The sequence below is a fragment of the Falco naumanni genome, chromosome 10, assembly GCF_017639655.2.
Source record: "Falco naumanni isolate bFalNau1 chromosome 10, bFalNau1.pat, whole genome shotgun sequence".
In the NCBI taxonomy this organism is placed as follows: Eukaryota; Metazoa; Chordata; class Aves; order Falconiformes; family Falconidae; genus Falco; species Falco naumanni.
Genome location: NC_054063.1, coordinates 28518021 through 28537934, shown reverse-complemented (window position 1 = coordinate 28537934; position 19914 = coordinate 28518021). Strand labels below are relative to the sequence as shown.

General features: G+C 42.1%; 1 protein-coding gene across 1 annotated transcript in view; it reads right to left on the bottom strand.

Annotated features, from left to right (window-relative positions):
- BCAS1 (brain enriched myelin associated protein 1) overlaps positions 1-19377 on the bottom strand; it is a 53568-nt gene extending 34191 nt beyond the window's left edge. Inside the window, 5 exon segments of the mRNA XM_040609393.1 lie at positions 2490-2534; positions 3104-3259; positions 8720-9303; positions 19111-19192; positions 19308-19377. Of these exon segments, the coding sequence (XP_040465327.1) occupies positions 2490-2534; positions 3104-3259; positions 8720-9303; positions 19111-19192; positions 19308-19376 (936 nt within the window). The 5' untranslated portion in view covers position 19377.
- Positions 19378-19914: the final 537 nt, after the last annotated feature.

Here is a 19914-nt window from a genome sequence, read left to right as displayed (position 1 = left end):
TGTGGCTGTTTCTCAGATTCATGAGAAAGCTTGTCTGTCCTGTTCACCATGGCAGAGCACTGCCGAGAGACACTGGGCACATACTAGCACTTGCATGCTAAACCCCAGCTCCTCCCTGCCAAGGGGGTGCACCAGCAGCTGAAATGAAAGTGTGACCAGGACTCAAAGGCACAGTGATCCCTGTGCCAGCCAAACCCCGTGAAAGCCCCATGGCACTCAGGAGAGGCTCAGACTGCACAAAGGGGAAAGCCTCACTTAAGAACACGTCTTTACCGTTAAGACAGAAGTTATTTCTCAGGGGAAGAATGACCATTATTTCATTATATGTAACAGCTGATAAATCTGCAGCTTTTCTATACGACAGTTGATAAGTTAACCTTTTAAACATGTTTTTCCTTTAATATAGTGAAAATGTCATTCTTTGTGTCAGGAAGATAGTGAAGATAAAGGAATTCTTCATAAAAAAAAGCAACTCCCATTCAACTACTACATAATGAGTTTGCATATCCTGCTAGTCATCTGGATTTGTTTACCCTCGCAGGTGCGATAGCAAACCAAACCCAAACAGCATATTTGTTTCCAAATTACAGTACACCACCACCAACAGTCACCTGTTATAGAAGCACATGGGTGCACATGATAAAGTTTGCAGGTATGCAAACAGGACTGCTCAATTGGATTTTTCAGGAGTTGTTGAAAGAGCTACAAGTCTCACTGAAAGAGTGGAATTTGATAACTGCCTTTTCTGGATATCTTGGGAGACCACAGCCCTGGCTGATGATTTCCGGAATTATTGAGCTATAATCGGGGAGTGGTGTGTATCTCCCACGTACTCACCAAGCTTTCTGGAAAGACTGACCTCACCATTTTAGTACCAGGCTACATAAAAAAATAATTGAATGAGACAAAGGATAAAAAAAGAAAAAAAAAAAGGATAGAAAAAAAGTTGTGCCTACAGTGGTTTTGGCAACATAGTTGCATGGAAAGACTGTTTTCTCTTCTAGTGTTTTATTCTTTATGTGTTAATTAAATTTTATCACAGGCATTGCAAGAAAAGCTTTAGTTATTATAGTCATAACAATGTGTAAGGACATCTAATCTGGAAGTTCCTGGTTACGCAGTGATGTGCCTGTAAGCCACTGAAACACTAGAAGATAGAAGGCAGCTTCATAAAAATTGTCTCATTTCTGCTTCTGTTGAAACTATTGTAAATTTTGGCACTAACAGAAAAGGAAAAAAGGGAGAAAAGTGTTTAAACACCTACATTTTTCCATTTTAGAAGATTATGTTTTCAACTTAAATTTTACAGTTTGTTTTTCCACTTTTTTTGGGTGGTGTGGTGGTAATTTCCACAAGTTTGTTAAATGTTGGATCAGTCTGATATTTTCAATATATCTGACAGCAAATGAAAAACATAATAATGAAGCTTTCCTGAATTCACATATGAAGGAACATCACTGCACATGGACACTAAAAACAAGTTTCCTTTTGCCAGCGGAATCCAAGAACATACTGTTTGCAGAGAGGAAAGCAAGAGGCCACATCTGCCTGTTCATGGAGGAGCATTTCTCAGACTGGTCCTGTGGTCTAGCCCATGTGGGTTTCAGTTCCCAGTGGGAGCCTCACACACACTTGGAGCCAGCCCGATGCGTTGTATTAGAACAGCTCAAGTGTTCAATTCATCGTGCTTAAGCAACCCCCCTGATCCTCATCTCCGCATGTAAAGGGAAGAATCCTGAGCAGTCAAGGCAGGACAGCGATCCCAGCCGCAGTCCTGCTCAGAGCAGCTCCATTGCCTTCCTGACGTTCCAGCTGCTCATAGGAGCAGCCTGTCCGCCCTGACTGCGGCAGAGTCCACACAGGGGTGCTTCAGCCTGGAGAGTCCCAGAGAGGAGGCACTGGGATCTCCTCCTCCTGTTTTTGACCGATTCCAGTGGGAAGCTGGTCCTCGCCTGTTCTCCTGCACCCTAAGGGGTGACCAGCAGTAGCTGTGGCTGCAGAGCCGAGCAGGGGCGTGGGAGCCGGCTCCTGCCCACCAAGCCACAGAGCTGCCACAGGCAGGGGCACCTCGCCTGTCCCCCCCACCAGCAGGTGTGGGGACATAAAGGAGACATGCATATACACAACTGGAAATGAAAAACCAGCAGCTTAGCACAGCTCAATGAGCAAGTGGAGTTTTCTGTGGACTCAAGAGGATCTTGCTGCAGGGACCTGTAGTTTTAGATCAAGGACAAGTCAGAGTAATAACTAAAAGCGCTACCAGGTTGTTACCAGCCTTGCAGGAAATGCTACAGTTTGGAACTTGATTGTAACATATGGTATGAAGAACTGCACTCTTTATGCTCATCTTCCTTTCAAATTTATTCAGGGGGAAAATATTTTAACTTACTTCAAATGATAACATCAACTGGGGAACAAGCAACACAATGAAGAGGAAATACCTGTCAGAAACATCTAGTGACCAGTGACAGAATGAGGAATGTGCCTACCTTGTCTTCAGAATCACTTTTGGCTTCAGCTTTGCTTGGGGAGACCTTAAATGTATTTGAGGAAAACAAATAGTCACACCCAACACAGTCTTTCAAAAGATCTGAAAGATCATATGCTTGAAACTAGCAGTATTTTCTAGCACAAAGGTGAAAAAAATAAATATTGCTCCCCCCCAGCACAGGAGAAAATTTATAATACAAACATGTCTCAAAAACAACTTAAAGCCAATGGCTAACATGCAAAATATCTAGACCAAAGATATATTATTCAAGCTTGACCATTCCATTAATCCATGAACATAAACTTTTAAAGATATGACAAAATAAGGATTTTCTGCATGATGAAACTTCAAGAGCTAAATACCTCCAGGTCTACCAGTATCTGTGCAGAAGAGGCAGTTTCCAGAGTAGGTCATCATCGTTTGATTGTAACTGCACAGTACCTACACTTCTCTGTCACTCTCAAGTCTTTCTTTAAGGCACCTGTTTGGCTTCATTACTTCTCAGTGCCTGTGACAGCGAGCATGTTACATTTAGCTCAACATGTTCACATGGGATTTTTATAAGCAATTTAAAGCACAGCCTAGAGATGAAAAGGAAAGGCAAAAGCTTACCAGTGTTTTAAGGAAACTCATGACAGAGTTATCTGTTGCAGCAGCTGCTTGGACGTTGTCTTGTTTTACCTCTGCCTTTTCAGGTTGCTCAGCAGTGAGACAGTTGACACCTGCCGAGTCCTGCCGTAGGTCTTTTTGGTTGCAGTCATCTATGTCCTAGAAAAAAAGAAGGGGGGGTTGCACAGAGTTTCCTCAGTCCTAGCTTGCTTAATTTCCAATGGAATGCAAAAGTAACATTTGTGACTTGCATTATGTTGCTCTGAGAGTCACAACCCTAATTCCAACCATACTTCTCCAGCCTACGTATTTAGAACAATTGAGCATTTATGCATCTCTTTCCCCTCTTTTCTAATATATTCAGCATTTGCCGTTGGTTGGAGGAACATTGTTCTCAGCTACCAAGTATAACAAACACAAGTAAAGTTGCACACAGTGCCCCAAACAACACTGCTTTTCTCTTTTCAAGGCTGAACTTGTGCATCAGAACAGGCGCTGAGATTTTGGCTTTTGATGGCTCAGTGTCTGATTATACCATACAAAGATTGCTTCCAATACTCTGTATTCTGCAATACCAGAAATAATTTTTATCTAGCAAAAACACAAACATGGTACATATTAAAAGAAGGAAAAAAGCAACAACCCAAAGTTATTCTTCTGAGCCAGATGGAACTGCCTCCTCTCTTCCTGGAATTACAGTTCCCAGAGCCCAAAAATAGTTTTCCAGTGCTCAGGCATTCACAAGTTAGTAATATTAAGTTACTCAGTTTCTGTTTAGACACCTAAACAAGGGTCTGGTTTTTAAAAACCTCTTTTTGGACCAGTTTTGGAGAGCTTGGCACTCTTTTACGCTGAATTTGCCTGCTATTCTGGCCACTTTTGCCTTGAGCCTGCACCAGGTAAAGCCAATACAAATGTTATGCAGGAGAGAGCTGCTTGAGACAAGTCCTCGTGTCCCATTCAGCATTTCCTTTTTTTTGCTATTTAGGAGTACTACATCTGGCTAGTAATATCTGAGTCTGCTACCAATAATCCTCCTTCCCCGTGTCTATCTGTCTGCATCGTAAGTGCAGGGCTGGATCTGTCTGTTATTAAGGTAAATGATGGTGGCCCCAACTTGGGTAGGGGATTTGGGACATTACTGAGCAGACAATCGTAGCAGTGCCATAAATCTTCAGCAGAAGTTATCATCCCCAGCTACTTAGACAGCAACTAGAGAAATACTTGTTACGATACTAGATGCCCAGATGACTCCAGAGGCAAAATCAGGACAAGAAATAAAACAGATGAGCCTGTTCAGGCGTCTCCAGTAAACAGCATCTTTGAATTGCTGCTCTCAAAGACTGCCTGAACATCTAAGTGACACCAGGGGGGTTTTCCCAACCTGCCCATTAGGCATAGTTGTTCAGTGCCATTTTAACTAGGAAAAGTTAAAATAAAATTGTACTCTAGAGCCTTTCACTGTACTGGGGGATTCAAAACCCCACAGTATTTGTATAGGACATACATTTCTGTAGGTCCCTAAGGGAAGGACTAGACTAAAGATGCGTAAGTGTTTTGAAACTTCAGAGGGCTAGCTTGGCATCAGGAAAGATCAGGATGGAGTGGCCAGTGTCCATACAGCATTTAAGGAGTTAAAAAAAGCGCAAGGTTTTACTTGCAAGAACAGACTGCTGTTTAATTCTCCACCCACTGTTTTCCAAGTTTACCCAGGAAGAAACACAGCACAGTAGTTCAGAGTGCTTCCACAGGCTATTGAGAAGTTTCTTACAAGGGTCTAACACACCACTTTGTCCCGCTGCCAGTCATGGGCCAGAGTGGCTCCAAGAACAATATGTCCCGTGCAGAACACGCGTGGCCGTGCCAGCTTCGGCAGCCCTGCTTCCAGGGATCCCGTCTAAAGAGCCCTGGTCATATGAAAAATGCTGGCTCTGTTTCAGGTATTAAAGGGGCAACAAAGGCAGGAGGCAAGACACTACAGAAGCGGGAGGCAGAAGATACGCTGCTACACAAAATTGGCTTCATAACTGAAGCACTAGATGCTATCAAACCGCAATAAGCAAACTGTTCTACACAGCCAAGCCCAAGCTCTGGTGCTGGGCTGCACTCTGGCGAGGAGGAAAAGATCTCTCTGCTGAGCACCACAGAGCTGTTGCCAGCAGTAGATACCCCTGGGACAGCCGCAGAGGTGACAGGTCCCACCGCTGGCAGCACCAGCGGTCCCAGGGTACCTCCCTGCTAAAGCCACACTTCTGCAGGGTGAAGCGAAAGCTATTGCAGGCCATGCGGAGCTGGAGGCACGGCACCATCCCAAAATCCCTGAACTCCAACCAGCAGGGCACAAACCGGCCCCATGCTGACCCGCTGCTACCGGCGGAGCCCTGCTCCAGGCTTCCCAAGCCAAGGCTGCCATTAGCTACAGAGATACAACTCAGATCTGGACTTTGATAGATGCTGTGATCCATCTTGCACTTTCGTGGGAATACTGCTGTAGGAAGGAGCACAGACACAGGCCATCAGCATGTAAATCAGGGAGAGAGAATGTGGAGCCCTACAATATCCCATTTTCAGAGCTGCAGTCAAATAGCCACAGGAACCTCCGCAGCAGCTCACTGCACGATATGCTGCGCAAAGCCCCGGAGGCAAATAATGAAAGAAAACTCTAGAAATAACAGAAGAAAGTCAGTGTTAGAAGTTAACAGATACTATGTAAATGTGCAATTCATTTCTTTGAGGAGTCAAATTTGGTGGTAATAAACACCTTAAATACTTATACTGTAGTTTCAGTTCAGTCATTAGAAAAATATATCAAAAGAATGTATTCCTGCCAGCACTTTTGTTTGTATGAATCATGGCTCAGTGAAACATTTCAGGCATATAATTTATCTTTTCTTTGGCTTACATAGTAAATGCTTCATGAATTCATGAATTCTGTCCTTGTTTTAATTATGCTGTGTTCTGAATGTAGTTTTGTAGACCACAAAAATAAAGAGTGGTTCACCAAACACAGAATGTTTGTGCAGCTCTTAAGCTACAACTGTGGAGCCTCTCTCTTACTTACCAGCAATGCTGTTTGTTTTGTGTTGGCACTCAGTTCAGGGAAACTTTGCTTTGACAGATATTACAAGTCAAAATCCACACAAAAAAAAGAAAAAAGAAAAAACCTGTTGGCTGTAATATCTGGATTTTTAGTACGATTATTTGGTAACACTTTGTAGTTACTACAGTAACAGCAATTAAATTAGACTTGGTCATTCTCCCACCCTACATGAGAATAGCAACTTTAGAGGGAACAGAAGGCAACTGTGCTGCAAGGCAGAGCTACAACCTTTGTTTTAGAAATGGAGTTAAAGTAAGTTTGGCAACATATCAGAAGCGTTTAGTTGGCATATTTTTCCCAGAATAGGTCCTTAACTCCTCTCTGTTCCCAGCATATACTCCTTTTCATGTTTGAAAAATTAAAGACAAAAACGGTAGTCCAGAAATTCAAAGATAAGGTCAAAATCCCACTCTCCCCATGATACACTTCTGCCACTCACACTGAGCAGCCTGCACCCTGATTTTGAGAGCCCTCAAAGATTTTCAGTGGTACAGCTTTAAGCACATATGTAAGTGATGTACAGGCACTTTAGTTAAACAGGAGACCTGTCCTTAAGCAGGTCCTCAGGCACCAAAAAGCTGTTGTGTGGGCTGGGATCCTACAAACACTTACATCCCAAACATAACCTACAGCTGATGAGTGCCTGGGATTTCCAGGCTATTCCCATTAGCGATGTTCAGGATGTGGGTAGGTATAAGATGAGGATGGAACAGAATTCAAAATTAATAAGCTAGGCATTATCGAGATAAAAATAAGCTTGATCTGAGTGAACAGTGCTTCTAGTACCTGCTTGAACTGGCAGAATAAAGTTCAGATTATCTTGTCCTGTCCCCTGATGGTTGCTCGTTACAAACACTTTCTTACCTGAGCTTTCCCAACATGACTGTTTGCTACCAGCAAACTAGCTGACTTCTGGCTAAAGCTACTCCAGGTTATTTCATTACAGTTTCACACTATTACTTCAATACCACAAACTGTGACCTTTCACACTCTGTAGTTTGCAATCACAGCAAAATAGGAAGTTATGAATTTTGCATTTGATTGTAAAAGTAACAATTCTTGCGAGCCACAGGCAAAGTTTATTCTTTGTGTGTATTAGTCAAAAGCATCTGCAGGAATTCAGTGATGAAAAGCTTCAGTTTTAAAAGCTACAAACAGAAGTGCCAGTATGCACAGAATAGATTATTCATTCTGAATCATTCACTCTGTTTTGTTTATGTAGTGAATGCCTTGATGTTTTGCTAGGTTGAGACTATGGATCCTTTAAATGCACGTATATAGCTGTCTGAAATACTAGTCATGCGTGCCTATGGTCAAAAATGCAACTGCTTAGTCTTATAAATGACTCTTCAGAAAAATATTATGATTTATATATTTATACAAGAAATGTAATCTTCCAGTTTGAGAAGGCATAAGATAAAGAAGACAAGGTAGAAGAATACAAGTTGAAGAGACTTTTGGGGACAGCCAGCAATGTCATCAGTGCAAGCAGTGAGGATCTTGTGAGCTATGTTCAACACTATCCAAAGCATTAGCAATCATACAGCACTCTTATTTGTAAGCCTGAACTAGGCCAATAAAAGCAGTTACTATTAAAATGGATTTACACAGAGATTCTAATGAGGGGACCGTGTAGCTAGTTTCTCCCTCCCATTTCGGACACTGGACGGGATTTGAGGTATATCACCAATTGGTATATACTGGCACCTCTCCAACAGAGCTAAGAAGAGTTATGCCACTTATCCCTATCCAGGGGATGGGCTTTTCCAGTAGTTAACCGCCTGAAAATTGATCCCATAGTATATTTGCTAATATCAGACTCTGCAGGAAGTATAAGTTCTAAACTCATGTCTGTTTTCAGCTCCTTTCTTTGATCAGTGTGCTTTCAGATAAGTTACTTGTTTTCTTATATTGCATTCTCATCCTGTAAAAATCAATTCTAGAGGACCATGTTTCCTTGACTAAAAAAAGTCACAGTAGCTAAGCGTGCAAAGACTGCTGCATAATACACCTTATTCTGGTATGGAGGGTGTGCAGCAAGCAGCTGTTGCTCAAGAAGAGTGACTATTTTAAGAATGGCACAAAACATGCTAAACAACTTCTTTAAAACCATCCCATGCCAAACTCCAAGCTCCTAAAGCATAAGAAACAATTTTACTTTCAGGTGGTTTTGCTTCCATTTGTAGCTGGCTGCTGTTCATCATCCTGGCAACTGGAGCATGAACACAGCTATCTTGCCCAAACCTTTCAGAGAATTACAAATTAGTTTAAAATCAAGGTCGGATGCCAGCATTTAGTCTCAAGGCAGACATCAGAGCTATCACCACTCCACCATCGGTTCTTCTCCCATACCTCTACCCAGCCGCCCCTGCGGCAGGAGGGGGATGTTACCTACAATAATTTTAAGAGCAACACCGGTTCACTCACACAGCTATCATGACACCAAGTTGTCCTGTGCTATTAATATTCCTAGGAGGTTTCATTAAGAGTGAAATGGATATTCCTACTGAAGCACTTGCCTTCCCCTGTGGGACAGTGTTTGATGCGCTCTGTAATCCAGCCGCTTCTTCTGCTGCGATGCGCCCGTCGGGAAGGTCTGCAGTCTGCCTTTCCTCCTGGGTATCAATTTGTGTTTTGCTCCTTTCCTTTCCCTTCTCCAGCTTGAAGATCCTGTCAAAGAAGGTTACTTGCTTCGGCTTTGAGGCGGCCGCATCCTCTCCCTCAGGTGTCACTGATGCTGCAAGATCGATGTCACCAAGCGATGCTGCCGGGGGGGCCTGGGTCAGGTTTTTATGTGTGCCTTCCTCCCGCGCAGCTGCTGCGGGAACCTCCGCGCTCTCACTTGGTGCTTTGTTCACTCCGGGCGCCTCTGAGCTGACATCAAGTTTCACCGATCCAACTGATGAATCTGTAGCTGGGTCTTCAGTACGCCCTGGTACAGACCATGAAAACGCAAAGACAGAGCGGGATTTAGCAAATGGCAAAGCTCTCCTGGCAGTGCTCCCGAGACTCTGCCCGCCCGCCTCGGGAGCGGGGCTCTGCTCCATTGTCTTTGGGGAAGAAACGGCCACATTATCCCGTGCAACACTTGCCTTTGCATCCACTACAAACAGAAACATAAAACAGTAATTATCCAGCACAGCAAAGAAGTTATATTGGTCGTACAATTAATCATGGTGACCTTGCTCTTTAATAAACTAATTCTGAAACGTGGAGCCTCCGGAAGGACCACACAGGGTGCAGCTTGTGTAGAGACCCTGTTGTCTTCCTGTGCTAAACACGAGCTGCCACTCATGTCTCAGACCCCCCGTCTGATTTTCTTTCCTGTCATTCCTCATTGAAGGTGGTGCAAATTTTATGTTCTCCACAGCCCCCTCTCAGCTACCAAAGGCAGATAGCAGCCCTGGTTTTTGACTGCTTAGCCCAGTGGACAAGCTGAAGTATTTTACTTTCCAATTAAAATTAGTGATACGCAAAAAAGGAGTCAATAAAACTTGAGAGACAGTTATGGATGACTGTATTACACTTTCCTCTGTTAAAGCTAAATGGGAAAAGGAACGGAAAGTGCGACGACTTATTTTGTTTCCTGGCTTGCCAAACTCCCCACAGGGTTTTGCAGTCATAACTTATTTAATTAATTTTTCCAACACTGTTCCCTGCCTTCCTGCCTGCTCTCCATAGTGCAGGGTCTAGTTGCACATCTCCTCTCTTGTCTGTAGGTTAGTTTAAGCCTGATTTGAATACTTATAAATCACATCTGAGCCAGCCGCCTTGTCCTCAGGTTTCTGACTCTTCTGACCCACAAACAGTACAGCTCTTAATCCCATTTAAAATTCGCACAAATAATTCCCCCTTGTGTAGGCATGTGGCCATCACACTTTAGATGTGAAAAAAATCTTTAATCTTAAAAGCATATTTTATGATTTTTTTGTATTACAGTGGCGCTTTGATAATACAGCTGAGGTGAAAATCCCTAATACTGTATATGCAGACAGGAGAGAAGGCTCCTGCTTTACAGAGGACAAAAGGAACAAGAGACAGAAGTATCTCTTGTACCAGTTCTGTGGATGGGAGACTGAATCGCAGCTTACGTGGCCTGAAACCGCAGTAAACAAGATGCTGGCCGAAAGGAAAACCTTACAGCTCCCCCTCAGCGGGAGCGTCTCTTCCTTACTCTGACTAGAATATGTATATGATTTCCCTGTCAATCACCACCACAGATGACAAGGATGAATTTAGATCTACTTAATTATAATTGTGAAAAACTGACAGTCTCAAACTGACTTGCTAAATTAGAACTTCAAAATTGTCAGTTTCAGCTTAAAATTGAAATTATTTCAAACAATAATTGTAATAGTCTAGTCAATATTATGCCCTTCACATTTTACTTTAACAGAAATAAAACCCCAGATACCAACAAAACTTGACTAAACACCTGTCTTCCGCAGTACAGATCTTCGGTTTCATTGTTTAAATTCTTTTTCAAGGTAAGGAAAGCAGACCATTTTTAGATCATAGCTTTCAAAACTACCCCTTAGCTTTTCCCAGCGAAATTACCCCAGCTTCCCACCCCTCTGCAGGATTTGGCCTGACACCATGCACGCATCAGCAGGCGCCCTGTAACACGTCTGTGCCCATCCGATACTGTCCTCCTGTGCCCATGCCCATGGACCCTGCTCATGGCCCTGGGCAGGTGCAGGAGGAGGACAGAGCCCCAGCATCCAGCTGTGACATCCCTTTCCCTACAGCCTTAACTTGGTGACCAGGAGCCCCCTGGACCCTCGCTCACAGCTCAGGGGTGGCCCTGACTCGCCGGAGCTTCCATAAACCCATGCGGTGAGCAGCACCGGAGCGTGCTGGCACGCCAGCACCCGTCTCAAGTGACTTTACCGAAAGACTTGCCAGCAGTGGAGGCAACAGCTGACAGAGCAAGGGCTGTGGTGGCAGCGTTCACAACCGTGGCCAGCATTTCACCAGCTGCCAGATTGCTGGCTCCTAATAGCTTTGCTTCTAAAGTTTTTAGTCTGACATTTGCTTTCTTATTGTGTTTTGGGCATATGCAAGCGTGCAGAGGGATGGCCAGGGCACCTCAGTACAGCCTGTTCTGTCCAGGTAAATAGATTTTCATTTCTTTGTGTGCACTCTAATAGAGAAAATGTCTTCCTCTGATTTCTCAGTGTTACTACTCATGTAAGAAAATAACTCACACTGGCAAGAATCCTTCGCCAGCAATATTCTTCTGTAATATTTCATGAGTGCCTGTTTCAACAGACTGACATGCAAAGAAAAGGTACAAATAACTAGCTGCTCAACCACCTATTCAGCCATTCAGTCAGGGCCACCAAGTATCAGCTATAGTTTCCTAAGCCTCCTGTAGTACTGTGTGAAAAAACTGAAGCACTAACTTCTAATTATAGTTGGAAACTTGGGAAGGAAGCAAAAAGCAAACCCTTCCCCAGCTAAAGCAAGCAGAAACAATATCCATTGGAAAATATTTGTAATAGATGCTGAACTTCTGCTTTATGTAACAGATTAAAAAATGAAACACAGGAAAATGGTCTTTAGTGTAAAAATAGGAATAGAAGCTCATCATTAAGAAAACCAACCAAAAAAAGTAGTTGGTGAGCCTATCAAGCTCCTTTTATCTCTAATTATCATGGAAGGAATGAAAGACCTGGAAAGTATCACCAGCAAGAGCTCTGCAGCACGTCTCTTGTGTCAAAACGGTTCAAACCATTTCAGGGAAAGTCTGCTCAGACCCCAGGCGAGGCAAGTCCCACCACCAGAGAGGAGACACTGCTGTGGTGGGCTGAACAGAAGGGGTTTGGCTCATGTCATATTCACAGCAAACTGTAAAGGAGAAAGGCTTTGAGACTGCAGTTTTTGGATGAAAAGTGCATGATGTTTTTGGTTTTAAAAAGACACAGAAGTGCCATTCTTTCCAAGATTGTTCCCCAATCCAGAGGCAGAATTATGAATAGGAGCAAAGCCTCCCAAATTCTACGCCAGGTCTGCAAGTAGATCAAAGCTGCTCACTCTGAACGAGATTAATAACTGCTCTGAAACTAAAATCAATATACAATTTAGAGCACTGTTTTAAGATTGCATTTCATTTTGCTACCACACAGGCATTTTCAAGTACTTAACAGAAGACAGTCATGCTACAGAAGATTTCTTCCTCTCCCTTCACTTCACCAGGATATGTTAAAAAGGCAATGCTATAGCTGCACAAAGTCCCTCTTCTGTAAGAATACACTCAAAATAAGGAGATTTTCTGAAATTTGCTAGACTAGACCAACATTTTTTTCTTGATTTACAAGAAAAACTGTATGGAGAAGAGTAACAGTACAATATTATGTCAATACCATTTCACTGCTCAAAAGTAATTGCTGACCGACTTTCTCCCGCTTCCTCTCATAGGCTTGACTTTGCATTTTAAGCACTTCCATAGGCTAAGGGTGAACAGCAGCACTATGTTTGCTGACACAGGATGGGACCAAGTCTGCAGAATTAGCACTGAATTTTTAAAAAGTGCTTCGGTTTTAATAGAGTCAGCAAATAAAATGTTATAACGGAGAAAGCCTGAAGGCAAGCACAGACTAAGTTGACCACATGAGCTGCAAAACTCACCATGTAGGTACAGAATTATTTCTCTTCATTATAGGACCTAATGTGCCCAGAACCCCCTGGGCAGGCAGCAGAGCTCAGAAAGCAGCGGTGCAAAGCGCCTGCAGCAAAGCACCCATTTCACATGTGTTTTGGACCAAGGTGAAGCACTGACCAGAGGTAACAGCAGATGTGGGCAGGATGTGACCGATATGAAAGCAAGTTCAGAACCACCAGTCCAACATAAATGAAAAAGCTGCCCAAGCTTGTCAGCTGATTTGCTTTTGCTAATCAGAGGGAATATCACCAGACTTCAGCCTGGTGCACGTAACAGATGGCAGCCAAACTCCCTCAAATGGGACCAAAAGCAATTCTGTCCAGCACTTCCAGATTGTTTTTCCCCCTCCTCCACCATAACCCGATTTTCTCTGAAGCTTACTTTGCTCTTTTCATTGCTGGCAGCATCCTAAGGCACGTACTAGGTAGGCATCTATTTTTTTGATGCTCAGTTTGCCCAAGTTAATTCCTTCAGATGCTTTCTTAAAACATACTCCTTTTCCTTAGCCTTTGATTGCTAGTCTGGTTTCAGCAGTTCTACGCGCTCTCATGGCTAATACTTACATGTCAGGAACATATCAGGTCCTGCAATGCCTTACATTGGCAGCTTCTCACCTCCTGCCATTTGTCCTACTGACTCTTTCATAGGGCAAGTAATTTTTAGCTGTTGAATGAGGAACAACTTAAATTGGCAATGTCTTCAGCATAGTCATCTCCTCCTGTAGGCCACTAGCATGCAAACATGCCATAAAATTAATGCTAGGAGAAAACATTTTCTGATGTTGTTGCTTTAGATAATAGAAAGAAATCAGGGTTTTTTTGGAACTGAACTGAGCAAGCCATTAGCTACAAATACCACTTCAGCATCTTTAATTGTTTTGAATACAAGCCAGTTACAGACAGGTATTTTGCTTAGCAATGTAATCATAGTACCACAGCATTGTCTTGTTCCCTGGAGTTCAGACAGTCATGGAGACAATGGATTTTAACAGCCCTGAAGGAACCATTAAAGCTACAAGGCAACATTTGGCACGAAGTCATCTACCAGAGCAGGCCAGCACAATGGATAACAACAGTCCTGAATGAATTACTGCAGCAAATACTGGGCTTAAAAATCTAAACGTTTACCAACAAAAAGTGAATTTCCTAATTGACATTTCTGATAGATTTTTATAGACATTGTGTAGGTTATTTTTTCCTTTTGTTATTTAGAACTGAGTTGGGATCATTATGCTACAGTAGGTGCAGCATTTTCAGTTCTCCAAGTATAACTCATGTTTGTGTGGGACACCCCCAAAACTGTTTTAACAACTAAATGACTAAGTTGTCAGAGACATTAAAGAATTCTAAAATAAGACATCTTCCCCCTCTTAAATAAAAAAAACCACCCATACTAATATTCTTTTGCAATATTGTTCAATTATTCCATGCAAATAAAGTTGTCGGTACATTTATGCACTAGAATAACTTTTTGTCATTAAGGTAAACTGCCGTTGTTATTTACCTAACAGATTTACTGAAATTAATGGAAATAGGGGAAGAGAAGCTAGCAGCAAGAATAGTAATGATCATTCCTGAAATAACCAAACTGCATTGTTTCACAGCTTACAGGCACATCAAGTTATTGCAAGACACCCATTTCTGTTAGATGCTGGCTAGCAGCAGAATTTGCTGAATAAGATTTATCTCCTGGAACAAAGGCATTTCAGCTTAACTGAACTCCTCTTCCTCATGTAATCTTTCTTTTTCTAAGCAGGTCGTTGTTTTAATCTGCATGTAAGTACCACCCATATACAAACAAATTCCCCCCTGTATCCTTCTGATACATTTCTGCTCTATGTAGTGCAAATCTCAGATAAAGAGTTTTTAGTTCTGGCTGTCTTCCTTTTACCTGTTGTCCTCCAAGTACTTGTATTACTTAAAGTTCTAAAAGGCCAACACAAAACATTAGGAAAGACCAGGACCAAAATTGCTATCCTTTTGCTTGCAAAGCAACACCATGAGGTAGCAGTAAGGGCACCACTACTATTTAAATAGGATTACAGGAGAAGGATGCTAGCACTCTGTGCAGTGTCTGCAGCCTGATAATCAGTAGGAGCAGGAAAGGCAAGTCATGGAAAGAATCTCTAAGCCCACACATCTGTCAGCCTGTTTGAGCAGAAGCAGCAAATGCAGGGAACCAGTCACCAATCTGCTCACCCAGATGTGAAGCAGATGGTGACAGGGCTCTTCCAAATAACATTACTTCCTCTGGTCATATTAAGTTAACTCTCTGGATTCTTTTTTCATTATATTAGTAGATATAGATTTCATAGACTCATTTATCAACTATACCATTTAATGCACAGCACATGGTCAGATCACTGGCAATCACAGAAATACAAACTAACAAGACAAAGACCACAAACATACATCTAACACTATTAATAAAATCCTCTTGCTTCACTTGCCTTTTTTGCAGCTCTTTTGCCTTCTGGAGAAGTGCTCACTTTATGAGCATAAGACAGATAACAGTACTATTTCTTGTGTTATTTCATTTTAGAAATACTGTCAATTACATTTTCTATAGGAATAACTTCTATCTCCAAACAGCACTTGCACTTTTGTTTCACCAAGACCTTGGCTACATTACACAAACCAGTGAGATTTCAGTCGTACCTAAATAGTTAATGACTTTAACTGCTTTTTAAACATTAAAGTTAAAATACGAGTAATATCAACACAAGACATTCCCATTTTTTAACTCTCTACTTAAACCGATTTAGTAATTACATTAATTAGGTAATCCATTTAAGTAAAACAATGCCATATGCTTCACTTTATGTATAAAGAGTAAAATGTACACTTATTTTCTAGGTCTTCAGACAGTGTAAATCATCTGGCTTTTATTTACTTTCCAGAACTCCACTGGTTTACACCAGCAGAAACACACAGCTACAGGCTTTCATTTTCTAGTAGACAACCATTTAAACTGACTTATTATAGCTAGATAACGTTAGGAAATTAGCCATGGAACAGAGATTCTGAACTGTAATAGGTACCATCTGCATATTGCCCTACCAGTCTTTGATTATTTTTGTCTAAGCTTAGATTTTTTTAACTGGATGTAGCAGGCTGAGAGGGTTCTCTTAACAACAAATAAGCAGCCAATATTTTCTTTCCTTGCAGAGATTAGAGAGAATTGTTTCTTACTGTATTCTGAAAACAGAAAGAAATTCAGTGCAAGGAAAACACTGGCAGAATTAACGTGGTTGAATCTGCAGAGATGTGAACTGAAGCAACGCTGCTCAGAAGGGCTCCAAAGCCAACCAGAGGTGGAAGGAGAAATTCATAAGGTGCTGGAAGGTGACGAGACACACATGTCTGTAGGTGAAAGCAATTACTCATGAATACATGGAGATAACTTTTTTCAAAACAACTTGGAGCAGAATTTTTAATACTCCAGCCATGTAGCTGACACCAGATTTTCAGGATGTCAACACTAGCAGTGGGGCTCAGCTGGTGACAGGCACCTTTCCATGGGGAGCCCAGGGGCCAGCCTGCCACTGTGGAAAACTTGGTTGCTGTTCTGCTATGAATAGCACCCAAACAAGTCCAAAACGGGAAGCACTTGCTGAGTAATGATCTACCCATACCCCTATCAACTATCCAACTTCTACACCAACACCCACAGTTTATACGCAATAGGGACCTATAAATTTTATTTCATTAGTGTACAGAGAAAGTCATCATTCCCCTGCCTCCCTGATGCTCTTCCTGCCCCAGCAGTAGTTAAGTAATATCTAATATGTCCTATAACTGTAACAGGAGAGAGGTGGTCAGGGTTACATTTGTCTTGTGAAACAGTTTGAATAAATTCTGGTAAATGGGACCGACCTCCTGGTAATACTGTTGTTATCAGCCATAGTACATTCCCAACTTTTATTTATTTAGCTCTATGAATTGCTGTGCTTTACCCTAAATTCTCTAGAATTTAAACACAGGCAGTTGACGCAGTTATATTTTGTTTAATAAAGAAAATCTTACTGCAGATTAGTCATACCCTGCTCTCTTCGAGAAGGTCTGCCACCTCTAAAACAAAAGCAAGGTGGGTTTCTATATAGAAAAGGTACCACTGAGGCCCAGCTCAGGAACAGGAGTGACATTTCATCATGAAATCTCAGGTCCAGAGGCAATTATGTCATAACTCCACTACCGCAGGTACAATGCCTACCATCTTACAATATTTTTCCCAGCCAACCATTTTTGTGAAATGACAAACAAGACAAAAAAAAATTTCCCTATACATATTTCATTGTTAACAAAATTTTTTGGTATCTTTGAAGTCAAAGCAATGCACCTACTCAAGAACACAAGACCAAAAATCAAAGAACAAGATGGAAATGTTTAGACTAACAAAAACGCACTCACATTTCTATCATGTTTGTGGAAATTGTTACTGAACAGATCGGAAATACTGTTTCCAAAAAAAAGCAGAGGTGATTTCTAAGACTTTACAATCTCATGGATGAGAACACATATGTAGGACCTGGATTTTATTTTATTTCAGTTTTTGTAACCAACTTGCAAAGAATTTTGAAAAATTTTCTTTTATTAAACTGCTCAAAACACCCCCAGAAGGCCGAATGCGTGCAGAATATTTCAAAGTAATGTCTTTTACTGCAGTCACTAAAAGAAGTTCCCCCAGAACAGTCTCCTACTCCCTTCTTTTTCCCTTTGTCACCTTAGTACAGTATTACTCTGGGCTTTAAATAATTTACACTAATACATTTCTTCTGGGCTTGCATGATCCCATCCCCATTTCCTACACTCAATATTGTAACAGCCGAGGGCACTCGGTAAGCACCCCTCACCGTCCTTAGCTCAAAGGGCAGATCGGCAAGGTGCACCCCCGTTGTGCCAGCCTCAGGTATCCCTTGAAACACCTTCCTCAAGCTCCTTACAGAACCTAATTCAGGTGAGACACCCTGAGCTCACCGGTAAGCAGTTCAGCGCTACCTGGAGCAATACAATAGTCTTTTTTCTGGCCCATTAATGTCTTACCTCCTCTACCCACCCCAAGATACCCCATTTCTGCAAAGTTTTGCACTGTTCTAACCTGCCTATCTTTAGGCATCCTTATTAGACGGTTTGGGGATAGACCCTTAAGTATAGGGTACTTTGTGGATTTCTTTTATAAACAGAAAATTATAGCAGCTCTCCATATAACAGCCCAGTTTCTGTCTAGTCCCAGAGTTGTGCCCACTGTGGCCAGAGAACAGGTCTGGCAAAGCAAAGCAGCCTGATCAACACAAGCAATAGCCTCAAAGATTATTCCTGTACAGTAGCTGGGGAATATTTTAAAGCTTAACAAATTTTACTTCTAGCCTGCACAAGTTTCCTTTTTTCAATGCATTCAGTCCTGGTTGGTGTGTTTGTTTTGTTTTGTTTTTTTTTGTTTTGTTTTTTTTTTTTTTGTGTGTGTGTGTGTGTGGGTTTGTTTTGTTTTTTGTTTGTTTGTTTTGGTTTTTTAATTGTAATTTTGTATATCCCCTCTGGATTACCAGTTTCCGCACCAGTGGGTATTTCAAACTGGCATCCAGGCACAACAACATCACCTATTAACTCCCCACCAGCAGCAGGGATGCTATGACATTACTTAAAACCAACTTTCTCTCCCTGCTCTCCTATCCCAGCCTGCAAAACGTTTCATTGTGCCCCCCGCAACACAAAACCTCCCTAACAGCTGCTGCCCCTCGCCTTGGTACCATTGCTACATGATGCCCCACGCAGGATCCCCAGTTTGTGCCCCTTGCAGCAATGATCCCCCCAAGGCTTGTCAGAGGCACTATTGCCACCAGAGCCCCAGCAGAGGTAGCTCATCACAGGACACCCCGATGTTTGTGCAGCAGCCTGAAAGTGACCAGTGTCACACCACTCCTGCCCTATAACACTTCACATCAACCAAACCCATCGGTCTATAAAACCACATTTTGTGGACCAGGTGCAGAACCAAATTCTTAGCTCAATTAAAGAAACAGCATCCAGCGGACTTTAGAAATATTCTCCTGTTTTACTCCTTGTTATCTTTAAACTTTCAGGCTTCTGAAAATCCACATATACTGAATCACAAGTAAGAGCTGAAACATGGGCTCATCTTTTAGTTTGAGGCCATGCACTGATATTTACTGTTGCTCCACCATAAGCCTCTCTCTGCTAGTCTAGGAGCAAAAGAAATGCAAACGTGCCACCCTTTCCCAGTACATACCTTCACTATTTGTTGCAGGGGAACAAGTCTGAGCAAATGCAACAGATCCATTTTTAATATTCTCAGGAGATTCAGATAGAGCCTGAAATAGCAAATAATACAGTTCTTAAGCACTCTTAGGACTGAGTACATCATGAGATTTGAAAAGGGCAATATGCAATAGCCAGGGAAGGTCAGAATGGACAGCCCTTGCTTACCTGATAGCTCTTTACTGTGCACATATTGTCATCTCCAGCTTCCTCTGGGATACTCATTGTGTTCCCCATAGCTCCTGTAAGGTGAAGAGAGGAAAAAAAACCAAACCACAAACCAGCCTTTCTTTCTCATTTGTATGAATTTACTGCCTGATTCAAATTAAGAGACAGCCAATGGTGACAGACTTTGACAGGCTGTTTAAACTAGGAATTTAAAAAGCCCCACCTGCTTTCCTGAAGGCACCTGCCCTAGTCATCAGTCTGCACCAACCTGTTTCCCTCAAACCCAGTTGTGCATTGGGGCTCACAGCTGCTCGCTGAAAACGATACAAACTAACCAACTTTTCTTGTTTGTTGAGGATAATGGGATGTAATCGCACCCGTGTCATTTGCTAGGACTCAGCAGAGAGCCAGGTGGACTTAGCAGCAGAATAAAGTGAAAAAGACCAAAATACATTAATAAATTACAGCAGCTTGGTGGGGTTTTATATTTTTGTTTGGTTTTCGTATAAAAAAAGAGAAGAGATAAAAGAGGCAGTGTGTAACGGCATCATGCGTGTAAACTCTGAAAATCAGGCCCTCTATGTCCTGCAGTTATGTATAAGAAATC